Here is a 17,441-nt window from a genome sequence, read left to right as displayed (position 1 = left end):
GGTGAACAACAAAGGAAGATATAATGCGCATTGCTGAGTTACATGTAAGTACTGATCAAGTTCAGTATGACAACTCTTGAATGAGCCTCTAAAATTCTTTACTACTACATAATAATGTAATTTAAAATACTATAACAATGTATCAGACAACTATATTACATAGTGTTAGTTTTGTTGTCCACTGGCGGCGCGACGCCACTCGCACATGAAAACCTCGTTCATAGTTGGTTCTTTTATACGTGAGGCGCACTATAAGTTTCCGGAATGAATAAGAAAAAAATACTATAAATGGTCAGAAATTAATTTATTGTTTCTTAAAATATTCTCCGTTAGTGTTAATGCACTTTTTCTTACGAATGAACCAATTTTGAAAATATTTATGCCACTCCTCCGTGAGAATCTCTGAAACATATTTTTCATACTCTTCGACAACCTCTTCAGGTGACGAAAATCGTTGATCGTGTAACAGGTTCTTAATTTTTGGAAATAAATAAAAGTCACAAAGTACGCGTGATTACTCATAAGGTCAACGTTGTTCACCTTCAAAAATTCATTTGTCTGTCTGGCCGTGTGAGAACTGGCATTATCGTGGTGCAAGATGGTACGGCGTTTACGGTTATTTTTACGGAGTATGTCGATTTTCCAAAGCAACAGTAGCCTGGTGTCCAGTTTTATTAAAAAAAGAAGCAATCATCCGCTTAGAGGCACTTTGTACGCGCGCCACTTTGGTTGGTTTCGCCTCATCTCAAAAGACCCATACGCTCGAATGTTCATACGGCGCACAGCATCGGTGTTTTTGTTGTTCACAGCAGTGGACGGGCGACCATCACGAAATTCGTCACTGAGATTCATACGACCGCGTTTGAATTCTGTAAACCAGCTATAAATAGTCGTCTTGCACGGTGCTTTATCGCCAAAAGCAGTTTGAAGCCGAGCAAAGCTCCGCTGAGCTGTTAACTTGCACTTAAAGTCGTAGAAAATCATACTACGAAAATTTTCACGAGTTAAATCCATGGTGATGTAGACAACCAATTTCTAAAATGTCGCCACAATGTAAAAACAAGTGACAGTCAGATGAAACAAACTGTAATTCTACAGCCAAAGAGTTCCATTTTCAAATGTTGGAATTACTTTTTAAATATTGTTTATGTAAGTGGCCAGTTCCGGAAACTTATTGTGCGCCCTATGTAGTTATAATTACAAACACAAAAAAAAAATTTTTGTCGTCGACCCGGTGGGACTTGAAGCCACGACCGTGCTGCACCGTAGCATAGCGGCGTCGAATGCTTAAAGTCAGTACAAAGATCTATAACAAAAATATACCGTGCCTCAGATGGTTAGAGCAATGCTACGATGCAGCATGCACGTGGGTTCAAGTCCCACCGGGCAGACGAAAATTTTTCTGGGTGTTCGATCTTTGTACTCATAATCATAACAAAATGATATTTTCACAATCCTAGAATTACTCATTAGAAATTATTTATATAAAATAATTATACAACGCTACCTAGTTTCAAGTACTAAACTAATACTTCCTCCTAAAATGTATATTCTTGTTTAGAACTAATAGTTTGATGCTCTGCGATTTATTCTTAATTCCAAATAGATTTTCAATACGTAGTTTCTCGTCTATATACTAATATTTAGAATTCTGGTATCTAATAGATTTTTAGAGAGGAAAAATTATAAAAACGAGTTGGCGCCATTGTAATGTTCCGTTATTGTATTAATTGTTGATAGGGTTATGACTTTACCCGAATAAACGATGATTTAATAAATTTAATTTGTTTTGTTCGCCATCATACACCGTTTTTGTTACGCTAGTCTCAAATTGCGGTAAATTCCCTCCGGGGACACAACTCAGGATGCTCAGACAAGACTAATTTAGAAAAGTTCGCCTCATCTAGCAAATCGCTGAGCCACCAAGGGTGTCAAAAATAATTATTGAACAAAGCAAACTAAGTAATGCTGTTTTGGAATTTTCAGTCAAGTATCTTGCTAGCTTCTATTCTTTATCAGTTTCTATTCCTGGTGCACAATAATACGCAATTATTTCCACGTGTGGGTAACTGCATCACTTTGTAACACCTTGCAAACCTGCAAGTTTGTCGACACTTCTTGTTAGGTTGGTATGTCGTAACTTGAATCGATATGGATTGGCTGCGCGCCAGGGTTGCCGATAATAACGTATGGGGATTTAATACAGCGCCTCGTCCACACCTATTGCGTACGGGGATTTATGTGGAGCACTTACTCTGTTTTCATTTTGCTAATGAACTCGTAATTTAGAGCTTATTATATCCTTTGTATATGGTTTACACTCGAGTTGCTATTCGCTCGCCGCGGATATTCCAGAAATGTTATCTATTGCTGCTGCAAATTTGCCGCAGAGCCAGGTCGATTTCTGGCAAATTTTATGAACAGAATACCACAAATACTGTGCAGCTGTTTATTTGATAAAGAAAGGGCTATAAGCTATTATTTTGAAAACCACTTTCCTTTGACAAATTTCTGTATTAATTTAGAGTTGTAACGAATACTTTGTTGCTTTTCGGTATTCGACTTATTAGGCCTGTTTTTTTTGCCTTTTTTAGTTTTATTAATACTGAAAATACTTTTATGAATGATTCTTTATGTGAAACATCATAGGAAATGTGACCTAACAAAGTTATTTTTTCAGAGATCAAAATAAAGGTAAACATATCCGATGTATTTACTAATTATGTGGTTTACTTATGAGTAATTAAACGCTAACAAACTCAAAAAAGTACTTATTATTCGCAAACTAAAATAAAATTAAGTTTATAAGAGTTAATTAAACTGAAGTGAAATAAGCAATTACCTACTTTCTTGATTAAGTCATAAATTATAAACTTGAAAATTAAAGTACCTTTTTTGTTTCATTGCACAAAATTATTTATCGTAAGTGATATAAGTGTCGTATCGTAAATCGTAACGTTAATAAGTGGTATTATTAGTGCCAATTTTTGTACGTGCGTTAGGTCGAACAGTTTGGCACAAAATTCGGTACTTAGTCAGAGGCCGAATATTCTATTCATTGCAACACTAATATCAATACATTTTCAGAAAATTATTATCTAACATTTGCAAATTGACGAGTACCTGCTTTTCGTAAATCCAGTCGACTAGAAAATAAAATGGAAGAGAATTTGTAGGTATCGTCGAGGGTCTCCTGGGCAGCGGGGGCCGGGGAAGATGGCGTGAAAGCCTTCTTAAATAACTACGTTAATCGCTGGCTGACGCCCTATCGTATAATTTACATAACCTCGTTATATGTAGGTGCTCAATCCCTAGTCGATTTCATAAATTTCTATGTCAGATGTCAAACTTCCCTAGGGCCTTCAGTCCATTTCGTACGGCCCGAGAGCTCTACATGGTTTAGACATCTGAAAAATGGGCGACGAATAACAGAAAAAAGGCCTAGAATTCGGTAGGCTTATCATCAAAATGATACGTAACGGGTATCATGAAGCACGCGGGCTGCATTACAATCGATACCTCCCGCGTGAGTTGAAGCCGTAAATGGTCTTTTGACTTACAAAAACTTACGTGGAAGGTGGTAACCTATAGCAAAGTCGCCATTTTTTTAATCCGAATTAACGTTTGTTCGAATTTTCATTACACCGAAAACCGGTTTACCGGAAAAACGTCAAATTATAATGAAGCTGTTGCTCCTTCGGGATATGTTGAATGTTTATCGCCAAGACACGATTAGGTTCGGTTAAGTTAGATTTTAAAGAAAAAAACATTTTCCTCTCGAAATTACTTTCGAGGTTATGATATTTCTATATGATATTAAAACGTTATTTCTGGAAAATGTCATTTCAGACTACTGATAGGTAACCATTACGGGACTAAGAGGACAATGCAGAAACTTACGTGAAAGCGCATTGCCTCTGAAATCAAAGTTATTCTAATACTCCAGAGCGGTGGTAGTTCAGTGGAACAGCGGTGCTTCTCAATTGAAAGGTCGACGGTTTGTACCCCTGGGGCGGTATATATGTCCCTACGACTTTAATTTCTAGGTTACCACCGCTCTAGAGTATGAGAATAACTTTGATTTTAGAGGCAATGCGCTTTCACGTAAGTTTCTGCTTTGTCCTCTTAGTCCCGTAATAAATATCTGTCTCCACGAACACCTCGCCTCCGACGGCAGACATTGTCTTAGACTATAAAAAGTCAGTAAAACAAAAATCTCCCTCTCGACTTTGTCAAAGCAAAAGACATCCTGTAAAGTTCACTTAAAATGTTCGCCTATATAATTCTTTGTTCAAAAAAGCTGTTTTGATCGTATCTCTGTTTTACCCGCTGCGACATTTTTTCTCATTTTGATGACGGTATTTCCTCAAGATTATGCCCGTCTAAAAGTTTTCAAAAAGCTATCAGTCATAAATTTGCAAGTTTTCGAAATGGAATTGAGCAGAAAAGCCATTCCATCACTTAATGCGTAGTGGTACACTCGTAACGTGATTAAAGGGGTACCTACGTTTGTTTGGGGCCAGGCTGTGTGAAACATGAACTGGGTTTCATTCACGTAACGACACCCGAGACGGAGTATAACTCTGTGTGCCCCGACAACAAAATGAAAACATTCTCGCGGTGTTCAACTTTCGCAGCTACATCATTCGTGTTTGCAAACACGATTTCAAAGACCACGTATTCTCATCCACCTTGTGCAATGAAAAATTGTTACAGCAGCGAGGAACGGATTATTGTATTTTACGAGTTTATATCTGGACATCCACTGTTCGATCGATTTCCATGAGGAGTTGCAATTTTGCTGTGCGATTGTTATCCGATTAGGTTGTTATTTGTACCTATTTGTAAATTAAAGAGTTCTTTTGTATCTCATGGGTATTTACGTAACTAACGTTTTAAAGCTTTGTGCATTTGGTGCCCGTAATTGGACCCATTGTACGCTGTGTGTATTGCGATTCTCTGTTCTCGTGTTAGATAGTAAAGTTCGGGTAGCGCCGCCCGCCGGTCGTTCAAAACAAAAACAGTACAAACAGAAACTGCTTTCAACCCGCTGCTAAAAAGGGATGTTATAGTTTTACGAGTTACGAGACAATATGAATATTTTGTTATTTTCGAAAATCGGTATTCTTTAGATGGGATAGCCATTATGTTTAGTGGAAAGCGTTGGAAGGATATTGAGCTATTAGGATAGTGTATTCTGAGATTCTAAATTCACGTTCTGCATTGTAAACGTAGCAATGTCGTGAATGTGTCACACATTTGGTGATAAGCTGCACCATTACGCGTAGCGGCCTTGGGGGGCCCGCGGGGCCACTGCGTGTGATTTATGACGCGGAATTAATTACTCCATTATAGCCGACCCAGGGTTCACTGCACGTACAAAACAGAACTCCGGCCAACTTTTAAAGTTAAGTGGGTACTATGGTGTTTTTCAACAACACGGCTTTTATAACGGGAATGAATTGATTATTAATGACAAATGGCTCTACTCATGTTACAAATCTTCTCATTGTTTATCATGATTTCGCTATGGAATTCGCTCTACGTGTCAAGAATGATATAGATATATATAAAGTTACTTCAGAGGAACAGCCACATTACCACATAATGTATACACTTCCATAATAAGATTTCCGTTTGTATTTCAAGTTTGCCATTTACAAAGTTTAAAGCTAGGAGGGTATAATAACTGTTTGAAAAGTAAAATGTAAACTATAAATGTGTACAAATGTATAATTAGAAAGGGTAAGCCCAAGAGTTTCCTACTCGTTCTTCTCAGGAGAATGCTGCCTTATGCATTTTAGGAGCAGTGAAAGATTTCTGCCGCCAGGCAGAAATGTGAGCATTACTGCGTTCCGGTTTTGAAGGGTTAAGGGTGCTGGTGAAATTACAGGCACATGGAACTTGTCTCAGGGTGACGAGCGTAGTGGCAATGCTCCTAAGACTTTTGCGATTGAAAGCTCCGAGTGGCGCTGCAACTGTTATGTATAGGCGTGTCGCTTAACACCAGGCGCACGACTTGTCCGTCTCGTCGCTTGAAAGGCAGACAGCGGTTTAGCGACGTCGGGCTGCGTAACGCGAACTTTGATCTTACAATAGAGTAGCCACACCAGAACCAAGTTAAAAAAATTCATTTTCCAAATTGGCCCTAACGGGAGCCGAACTCGGAAGAAAGAGCCACGGAATTCACTCTGGGGGCACTATCGTAAAACACACAGACAAAAACCTTTTAGAAAAGTTCGTGTAAATGATTTGTCTATGTCTCAGGGTGAATGGTATAGTGCCAGTGGCATTCAGATTTTTACAATTTAAAGGTCAAAGTTTTCACTGGAACTGCTGTGGACAGGTTTGCCACTTACCACAGGCGCACGACAGGTTTGTCACGTCGTTTGGTATCATGAAAAAACGCATGGCTAATAGTGTTTAGTCAATTTGACAATTTCAGGTATTGAATGTCAAAGTACTACCAAAAATGTATCTCTCGCCATCTTCTTCTGCAATTCCTAACCGAACGGGTTGGCGGAGAAGGGCTCCGTGTGACATAGACGTACAAGGCTACCAATGTTGAAGCAAAGTTGCGATATGAAGCCGGTGATTCCCACACGTGTCTGCAAATTTACGAGCTGGGATTAATTACGGTATAACGCGCCCTGATGGGCGGCGGGCGGGCGGGTCGCCTCGTCGTGCTCGACGCCGCCGTCGCCACGCTACAAACAAAATCATTGCACATGTCTAAACGGATTAGAGGGTTCGCGTAGGTTTCGAGATTGCATAAGAATCCACTTGTAATTGAACCTTGTAAATCAAATTCGTTTGTTGGATTCTTAGGTTTTTGCGATTGTTACACATGGGAAATTAAGCTATCTTTAACCGATTTCAAAACGTGAGTAGGTTTTCAATTCGACTGTATTTTTTTATGTGTACGATTTGTGACCTGATTTTAAAAGATGTTGTGATTATTTTGGATCTATTTCGCAGTTAGGTGGCGTATTTTTTTTAAAGGTTTGTTTAAAAAAAACAAAATATGCGCGATTTAGATCCGAAAAAATAGTTTCATTTCATCTAACAAATTGGTTTATCCAAAAAGTTAAACACGGTGAAAACATTTTTTTTCGACTCTATGGAAATGTATTGAAAGAAACTTCCAGTAATAAGTTCGAAGAAATTAATTTTTAACGCTAGTGTCACTCACGTGTACATCCATGAAAGTGTTTTTTTATCACAAATTTATTTGAGAAGCAGTGTTCACGCTTTTACAGTAAAGTACCGGTTGATATTCAAAATTTGCCATTTACAATGTTTAAAACTACAGTGAAACAAAAATTGTATACAGTACGTTATTCCTACAATACACATTCTGCGTACTTGGATGATAAAAATCCATAGTAGTGAGTCGTTTATTTTTTTTTGAAGTTGTTTGTGTAATATATCTATAATGTGATATTTGAAATAAATATTGCAAATGATAAACGTGTACAAAATGTTTATTTATAAAGAGAAACCCCGAGAGTTTCTTTATTATTATTTTGGATATCTATTTTAGACTTCCGCCTCTGGCATTATTTTCATTATTTATTTTACACTCTCGTCTCTCACATGACTTAATAGATACATTTTGATTTATTATTGTTATTAGTATCTAATATATTATACATCCCATTCCAGAGCATGGGTCTCCTTTCAGACGAGGATTTAGGTCATGATCCGCCACACCGGTCCAATGCGAGGGAACTTCATACGTTTTCCGAGAGTTGTGAATCTTCTTCGACGTGCAGGGTTCACCACGATGTTTTCCTCATTCACAAATTTCGTATATAAATTCCGAGAAACTTAATGGTGCGAGACCGAGTTCGAACGCACGGCCTCTGCTTGAGACGTAGTAGGTTATTAGGCTGTCACGTCTAAAGAATGCATCAAAGTAGAGCATACAAATCGACCGAAGATAACTCAAACACGTGAGCCAAAACATCAATTTGTCGATCTCGCCTCGATAGGTAGATATTACTTTGAGAAATCCAATGTTCGGAATGCATTCTCGATATGAATTCCGTTAAATGCAGTCGGTCCGTGCTGCGTCCCGGTTTACTTGTTTCAGCAGGTTGGTTAAATTGCCTTTATACACTCCAAGCGCTAGCTCGTGCGTTTGGCTTGCCTGGCACCTCAGTTGTCCACTCACTTGAACAATCAGCCAACTGCCAAATGTTTTTCATACTTCTATGAAATTCACTGAAATGGAATTCCGATTACTTGGCTTGGATTTTTTAGAGTTCACTTGTAACCAGCCAGTTTTATTCAACTAAAGTCATTACGAATTTTCTTTTAATATAAAAGTTTTTGTTGATTTCTTTTTGACTATTTATTTTGTCAATAATTTGCACACTGACTCAATGTGTATTGGAATATTTGTTTAAAAACAGTGTAAACTAAAGAAATAAAATAAATTTTATAATAGTTTCTCTCAACGAATTAAATAAATAAATCCCATTTCCCACGAGTTTATTTTTACTTCGCAGATGTGTTGAACATTCTGCCTTTATTCATACCCGAGCTAAATAAAACATCGTCCTTTTGACTAATCTATTGGCAACTGCCCTTCCTAAAAGCTTCCTCCAGTACCTACGTATAATAACAAGTATCTGGAAAGTTTATGAGCGTTAAATTATGAGTTTAAAATTTACCTCGAAGGAAAATATTTTTATGGCCTTATTAAAATGAAGACTTCCTTCTGAAAGAGTTCGTTCGACATTACAACCGGGCCGTGACTTTACAAATGGATATCCCGAAGGAAAGCTTCACCGAAATCGGTAGTAAACGAAGATAAATTGCTGAATTCAACACGGATTTAATTACATTTTGCTTTGAGCTTAAACTGGATTAATTTGAGACTCTTCGGAAAGATCGGGCTGGGCCGGTGTGTGTTTCATCCAAGGGATGTACCACGGTGGACAGTAATGGCTGTGTATAAATGCCAGGCACGCCGCGACCGGTGCGCGGCCGAGGTCCCGGTCACGGCCTTCGCCGTATGTTACACGTAACAATGCCGGAGGTTCCCAGTAAAGACACAAGCGTCTGACATAGTTTAAAAAGGCAGTTTAGCTACATTTCAACTAGCCACTGTCACGACTGTTTTAAAGTCGTAAAATAATCCCACTGTATCGTATATAATACTTATGTTATTCAATTCTGTGTAATTAAATTTCTAGCACTCCGAATTCATACATTTATACATTGGAAACGTGACTATTTTTTCAGATTATTACAAGGTGGTGATGAAATTACCGGCACATGGGACTAGTCAACTTATCTCTCAAGGTGACGGGCGCAATGGCAGTGCCCCTCAGATCTTTGTGTTTTAAACTGTTATGGAAAGGCGTGTAGCTTACCACCAGGCGCACGATTTGTTCGTCCCGTTACTTGATATTGTAAAAGAAACCTTTAACGGTAGGGGTATAAATGTGACCAACCGTTTTGAGGGAGCTCAAATAACTAAAAAATATTAGCGCCTCTGTGGCCGAACGGTTACCATGCTGATCAACCACGCAAATATCCGGGCCGAGAGAAATATTTGTGTGGCCTACATTTTTTTCTTGTGGTTTGGGTGCAATTTTGGTTCTCTATGTGTGTGTCCATGGCACCCGCAGTACAGCATTTCCTAGTGCGGGGTTATAAGTGTGTGCGTTATGATTATTATTATTTCCGAGGTGTGGCCTTATTACTCTTTCCTTTACGGAACGTGTATTACGTTAAAAAACCTTTCCCAATCTATAACTATTAGTTATTGACGCCTTGATTAATTCATTTTCGTATCGCGTTATGTGAAGGTTTTACTTCTGATCCGTCATCGTTCATCACTCGTTTATCGTTCGAGCGTTATCTCTACTCAGACGTCTAATTACGAGTATATGCGTGAAACAGAACCTAATACGGCGTGCTACGCCGTAGCTACCAATAAAACCGATTAGAGTCGATCAATTCAGCTAATTGCAACACTTACCCGTTGCGATGCCACTTTCATTTATTCCCAGACCCTCGGCAATTGGAAATGGCACGAACCCCGAGCTCATCAAATGAAAATCGAATTGCTCATCCGTGACAAACGCGCAATTGTTAATACCGAGAAATATATTAATACATCGTATTATCCTTAAATCGTATCCTTGGAAAGCGATGCCTGATAATCAGTCGCTGTTTCGCATAAAAGATAGACAAAAATATTTCAGTTTAATTCCATTGAGACATTGTTACGTGATTCGTAGCTAATTTCGTAGCAGTTGTCTACGAAACGTCTACGAGCAAAAACGGTATGGAATTTCGTTTTGCTTCGGAATTTCGAATTCTCTTTTTTCGTATCGGATATTCGAAGGAACACGTCCCGATAAGTCACGAGGTTTAATAAAACAGTTTTTTTGGCCAGCCGGATGCTGTTTCCGTTGAAGATTTTAGAAAGTATTTTTAATAATAAACGTGGTATTTAATTTATATGATAAACTGGGGCGTATTATTTCCTTTTAATTAGATTTCGTGAATGATTCACGAATACTTGTCGAATATTTTCATCTTTTAGATATTAGATAATCTAGTTTGGGTACGTGTGTATATGTTTATTTTAGATAACGAACTTGGGTAAAACTAAACTAGGCACATTAAAAACAAATAGAAACTAGACGTAAGTATGTTAACGAGCGGTCTTGTAATAAATGATCCATTCAGAACTTTGCGATTGTACGCGGAAAATACCTCAAGGTTTGAATAAATATCAAAAGAGAGTTTGGATGCCTCCTCGAGTGATTTATGAGATCAGATTTGAAATACATAAGGAGGAGAGACAGCGCGGCGCCGCGGCAGGGGCTTGATACGGGCACAGCACACGCGTGAGCCCGACGATAAGCGCGAACATCCGCTTGGCTTTGGATTTATGTAAACCGAGGTGGGTCGAAAGTGGGTCGCGGCCGCCGAGGCGCTGATGCGGCTCCAGTCTATTTAAATTCCAAATGCTGCGCAAGTGCAAGCACGAATGCATTCGCATCGCGCTCGATGTAGGTCAGTGTAACCCGCGGCGTCGCGAGGCCGGAGCCGCTTTGCGCCGACTACTGTTTGTGGGACTTACGACATCGATGAGCTGGCTCAGCTTGAGTTTGATGCAGACGCGCAGCACATCGGTGGTGTTGACGACGGGCCGCACCAGCTTGTTGTAGTTGGAGAGTAGATCGTCGTAGAGCCTCTTGGCGTCGGGGTTGCCGGCGGTGGCGGCGCGGACCAGGCAGCATGCCGCCAGCCACCACACGAGCGCGCCCATCAGCTCCGCGTTGCCCCCATCGCGGTAAATCGGCGCGGCCGGCCCCCGCGCGGCGCGGCACTCACTGGCCTCTCTGCCGCCTCCGTCGCGCCCCCCGCACCCCGACCGCAACCCTCCAGCCTCCTCCCGCTCACACGATACTCTCTTACACAAGAATACCCGCTGGGTGCGGAGGTCCAACGTCGCTCTTTTGTTTATTGCAAAACTTCTTTACTTAGGTCAATTGCAAAATTCATTAAGTAAATTGTAGACTTGGTGCATGCATATTGTCACTGTACCTTACATTGTTGTGAATTTTAAAACCTACTACCTGCAATTATTTTAAAGCAGAAATCATTAACATTGGTAATTTACTAACCGTATATATAAACAGTCAATAGACTGTTTTGCGGGATCGTACGAGTGCGGTTTCTTCATCGAAAATGTAGTTAAACCTGCTCGAGTTAACTTTACTTGCATTAGTTACTATCAAAGAATTTGTGATTAATTGTAAGTGACAGTAAACACAATAATCGCTTTAGATATCGCGGGGTGACAGTATACAAGTGAAAGCGGCCGCGGCCGTGGGGCGCCATTCGCGACACGTCGGACCGGGACATTAATGGCCATTGGAACATTGCTGCGGATTCCGCTGAGTCGGAGTCGTACAGTCGAGCGTCTCTATGCGCACCATCACATGATATCTACATAAAAATTGTAAAAAAACAATACTGTACGAAGAATACAAGTTTATTTCTGACGGGTCTGCTGAGTTAACAATTTAGTTTAACAGTCTATATATCTGAGAAGAAATGACACCATTTTGGTGCCTGTAGCACATGGGACTTATTAGCTTATATCTCAGGGTGACGTGAGCAGTCGCAATGCACCGGTCTTTGTGGTTTAAAGCTCTGATGCAACTGTTATGGTCCTTACCACCATTCCCACGACGAGTTCGTCCCGTCACTTGATATATAAAAACAAACTATGAAATATTCATTATCGCACACATCATCATCGTTAAGTATACGTGCTACAGCTGGGAACAGGTCTCTTCTAATGGGAGGGTGCAGGTCACAGTCCGCCACGTTGTTGGTCAACGATCAGGTTTCTTTATCATTACCGAGACATATTGGTACTGAATACAAATACATTACAAATATTCTTTATTGCACACGGAAAATACAAGAAAGTAAAAATAACAATACAAAAAAGTTAAAATGGCAGATACAACAGAGGGCCTTATTGCTAAATAGCAATCTCTTCCAGGCAACCTGGGTTACAGGAAAAACTGTAAGATAAAATTATTTGAGGGCACACATAATGCACATACACAAATGAAGAAGAAAATAATAATAATAATAGTAATAGTAAAACACTAAATAAATATAATTATAGAAGAATATTAATTAGTTATACTAAACATACACATATGTACGTACCTTAAGAAATTAATGTCAATAGTTAGATGCCGCCACAGGGATTAGAACCATCGACCTCTCTATTGAGAAGCAACCATCCTTCCACTAGGCCACTACCGCCCTACCGCTGTTGTAGCGCTGCTGTAAAATATTCCATAACATTAAAGCATAAAGAAGTGGGCGTTTGTACAAATAACAAAATATGTTTCATATAAGACTTAGCAATGACGATCGCACGGAGACGTCTAGAAACTTTTTTATAATTTTTAAAGTGGCGGGACGAACAAGTCATGTGTCTGGTGGTAAGCGACACGCCTGTCTATGAGCTTTATATACACACAGAGCTTTAAATCGCAAAGATCTGACGCACTACCGCTGCACCTGTCACCCTGTGACATTAGTTGACAAATCCCATGTGCCTGTAATTTGTACAAATACAATTTCAAAGTGTTGTTTCAATTCATAATGAAATCAGAAGATACCGGTACTGGAACTGGCGCCCGGAACATAATTAAACAAACTTCGTTCCATAAAAAAAATCAAAAACTGCCTCAAAATTACCATTTCTTACAACGTTCATCCACGGAAAAATTAGTTTGTTATTGAAGATATTTCCATCAAATTTTCTCTTTCGTGTTCCGGAATAAATACATCAGGGGAATATGAGCTTATTTTACACTAAGATAATAATACATTTTATGTCTATAAGGCAAATGCTTAATAAATAATAAACCCATTAAAGGGTTTTTGAAAGGAAAATCTAAATGTACATATGTGTCTAATTGTAAATTGAATAACAAAGAAAAAAAAAAAAATTACTGAATTTCTCCGTGCCTACATCACATTGTTCAAAGCCTACTCAACCACGATACCATTCGCCTCAAAGTGCTATTTTAATAATTGATCGCACCTTTTTACCGATTACATTTTATCGCATGAAATTAACCCAACGCAAAAGTTCATCATTTTGGGGATACGCAAAATAAGGTTTGATGTTGTGACATTATTAGATTATTTAGTTTACTATTTTAGGAGTATTAATGGTCTTGTTAGTCCAAGAAAATAATGATAAAACATGCAACTTTATATCCTCAAAAGTGATACCTGATTATTTTAATATTAAAAAATTGAAAAATATAATTCACAAAAACTAGCTAACACTACATAATGCGTCAGTTCCAAATTACCAACCTTTAAAACAATGTTTTTAAAGTCTTTTTACAGTATAAACTCATTTTCTTTTTTTAGGTTACTTTCATTCATTTAAAAAAATTTTGTAACAAAGATATAGATTGGCTGATATTGCTACTGCACCCGTCACCCTGAGATATAAGTTGAAAAGTCTCAGGAGCCTGTAACGTGTAACGTTGTAAATTAATAATATTTTATTTGCTTTATTTATTGTAAAAAAAATGTATTTGGAACAGTCCCGTGTCCAGCAGTGGAACGTATAGTTAGGTATATCGATCGAGGAATGCGCGCGAGCCATTTTTTATAGGCGAAAATTGATTCGGTTCCTCGCCCCCCTTGGGATATCTGGCAAGCTGCTGTCCCGCTACCGCTTGGACGACGACGCACTCCGAAATCTATCTTAGCGAGAGACGCACGCGCATTTCTCTAATGATAGCGTTTTCCTATGCGATCTCCGCGAAGTACGTTTATTGTAATTTAAAGTAATTAAATCTTTAGTGTTTTTAAACCCACTTGTTTGGTAAGTGTTGAACGCGTAATTTTCTTTTGCCTATTATGCTTTCTAGTAACGCTTATTTAAATTGTAGTCGTAACGGTTTTTTTTTATTTTGTAATGTTTGTCTATTTTTGTAATTTGAAATGTTTTGTGTAGTTTTGTAAAATCCATATTAACTCCGTTCTGATTGTGACAATCACGCAACACTGCATACGTAATATGGTGCTTTTCCCACTTCTTTGTTCATTGCCGTTGTCACAGTCAGGGGAGCAAACCGTGGACTATTACTAACTGGACCAATGGGTATTCCAGGGTCCGAGGTTCCCGGTAGTTTAGTACCATTCTCCGCGTCGGCTGGCCTGAGTCCAGAGATCGACACGGACGCTTATTCGGCGGACGGCTGTCAACCCGCACCCCGGACTTCATTTCGGCGGACGGATCCTGTCCGTCAGTACCAGCTGCTGGTCGTAGGAAGGCGAAAAGTGCAGTGAATAACCGTTGGGTTTTAAACGAACCGCGCCCAAATAAATTTGTTTACAAGGGTAGTTCTATAACTGTTCCCTGTAACAACCGGACCGCAGCAATGCTTACATTACTGCTTGCCGTCAGAAATAGCTAAGGTGGCAGTACTTCCCTGGACGAACTCTTTCACAAGGAGCTCCACTGCTACTAAAATTTCTTATCAGATTAGATAATTTTATGAAACAATGAATTTTGTTCTTGATCGTAAATATGTCATGAATTTAAAAAATACAGTTTTTATAGAAGCTAATGAATGTATTATTGTGCACTTCACATATTATGTACATTTCGATGTACACGGGAACTTAAGAGAATAAACCTTTCTTTGCCCAGCTGAAGCCGATCCAGTGTTAATAAGTGTGATAATGTCTTCAGTCTCTATAAATACGCAAGTCGATAAGTCGATACTGCATTCTCGCCGCATCATTAAGACTGCACACGTTACAAAGGACAAACAAGTTTTCAATTCTTTATAGGCAAATATTGTAACACGAAATGTTTACACGAATAAATTATATACATGCGTACATATCATCACGCCAGTCTCCTACCGAGGTAGGCAGAGACCCCGGACCTCCACCTGCTACCCTCCTGACAAACTTCCTTCGCCTGCTCCACTCCCCTCAGTTTCTCCAAACGTACTCGTTTATTCTTGGTACTTTTAACGCGGCTTTTTTTTCAATTCCCAACCTGATCGGGACTCTTGACTTAAAGTGTAACCTTTTCGAAAATTCTGTTACTGTATTTAAGTGTTAAACGTGTACATAACATATCCCAGTACTACGAGCACCAGAGAAACTAAATTCACTCCGAAGTACCCAAAGCACCCAAACTCAAGTTGGTTCAACAGGAAATCTAACCAGAGACTTCCTCATCTAACGCCCACGGATTAATAATTGGCCACCGAGATCGTGAAAAACCGTCAGAATATAATAAAAATTTAATGAACGACAAAGATATGTTATTAAAATGTGAATTCAACTCGTTACTTCAGACGTTAAATAAATTTTTGCGCATAACAGCTCATCACTAATCTGGGCAGCTGTCCGAGCTTAATAACAGCCTACTGTAATGCGTGGTGCGGGAGGCTCTATTTTTTATCATTTGCAACACTCGATGTAATACGACTGACATTATTACTCGACAGGATGCAAGTCAATTTACACTATGTATTTAGGACGATATGTGTGGTCGAGTGGCAGGCACACCGGTTTTCACGGTGTCGCCTTCTATGAGGTCCCGGGCTCGATTTTCTACAAAGGCTCTAGAAAACTAACTTTTCTATATTGTCTCCGGTCTGTTCCCGATTTCCATAACACAAATAACTAAAGGTTACATTAAAGTATACATTGGGATCAAAGCAACGTACGTGATGTTGTCTAATATTCATTTATAAAAAAACCAAAACTTTATGAAGTAAAAAAAATCTTAGAAACATATATTCTTTTTCACCTACAAATTTTCTTATAAATCCATATAAACCTTCATTAGCATTTTGTCTTTATATTTTCCTCCGAATTTGAATTTTTTACCTTTTTATGGAAGACAAACGATGTCGTTTAAAGCATATGGATAAAAATATCGCTCCTATCTCGCGCTCGTTACCGAGCGAGCGGTCTAAAAATCTACTCCCATCTCGTGGTTGGTCGGTAAAATATAATACTCAAAAAGAGATAGCGGTGAAGGCAGATTAGGGTGTAGTATGATAAGCGGGTGAATGTACCGCAACACAAATGACACAGTGTGTTTTTGTGCAGATTACTGTGACATATTTATTTCATTACGTTATTACCGCAATTAACGCTTGTATTAAATTTTAGAAAAAGCATGCTTTAGTAACTAAAGATTTAAAATTAGTAACCAAAGATTTAAAAAGCTGTAGCTGTAAAAGCAAGCACAGAGTGTTGACGGTGGTCAGACATCTCAGTCACGACGGGAAGCCAATGGCTCGCAGTGGAGTCTAAAGTGAACAGCGTGCAATATAAATAGCCTGTACTCAGAAATTGGTAATTATCGACGATGTAACTGAAACAATTACTCAAGGTTAAGTTATGGTGCGGCGTAAAAGGCTGGTGTCCGCAACTGGACGTCTAGAGGCGCCTGGTTTCGTGTGGTGGGTGCAGGGCGCCACCCGAGCTCCTTCAGGAATCTCAGCATTTTCCTGAATTTGCAGAATAGATCGGGGACCGACATCGGCTCTACTTCTCATCTTTTACTTCACCCTGTAGTTGGCCACGCCAGGGAATTGCAGTAGTGTAAGATATACGTGAATGGTCACCTCTGTGTCCCTGATACCTAAATTCAAAAGATGCCTGATAAATATAACTTTTACGCCCATTAGTTAACAAGAGAATTTAAGATTTGAACAAAATACCAACTACTTAATTCATCGTCAAGCATATTAGCCAACGTACGAGTACCTCCGGTTGTTGCCTGTGCCTGGTTTCAGTTTTAGCTTCAGTTAACTGAGCTTCACGCGTTCACACTTTCGTGTGAGAACACTTCTCAGGTTACAATGGCGTCTTATAAAACGTTT

At 39.1% G+C, this 17,441-nt stretch overlaps 1 protein-coding gene across 3 annotated transcripts in view; it reads right to left on the bottom strand.

Annotated features, from left to right (window-relative positions):
- Positions 1-11,352, bottom strand: part of LOC113231649 (acetylcholine receptor subunit alpha-like) — a 99,770-nt gene extending 88,418 nt beyond the window's left edge. For all 3 annotated transcript variants that reach the window (XM_026466075.1, XM_026466076.1, XM_026466077.1), the window contains exon 1: positions 11,108-11,352. In XM_026466075.1, the coding sequence (XP_026321860.1) occupies positions 11,108-11,296 (189 nt within the window). In that variant the 5' untranslated portion in view covers positions 11,297-11,352. The remainder of the gene's footprint in view (positions 1-11,107) is intronic.
- Positions 11,353-17,441: the final 6,089 nt, after the last annotated feature.

Source organism: Hyposmocoma kahamanoa, unplaced genomic scaffold, assembly GCF_003589595.1.
Source record: "Hyposmocoma kahamanoa isolate Upper Pololo Valley unplaced genomic scaffold, ASM358959v1 66, whole genome shotgun sequence".
Classification (NCBI taxonomy): Eukaryota; Metazoa; Arthropoda; class Insecta; order Lepidoptera; family Cosmopterigidae; genus Hyposmocoma; species Hyposmocoma kahamanoa.
Note: the sequence above shows the minus strand (reverse complement) of the source record. Positions and strands in the feature narration are given on the sequence as shown.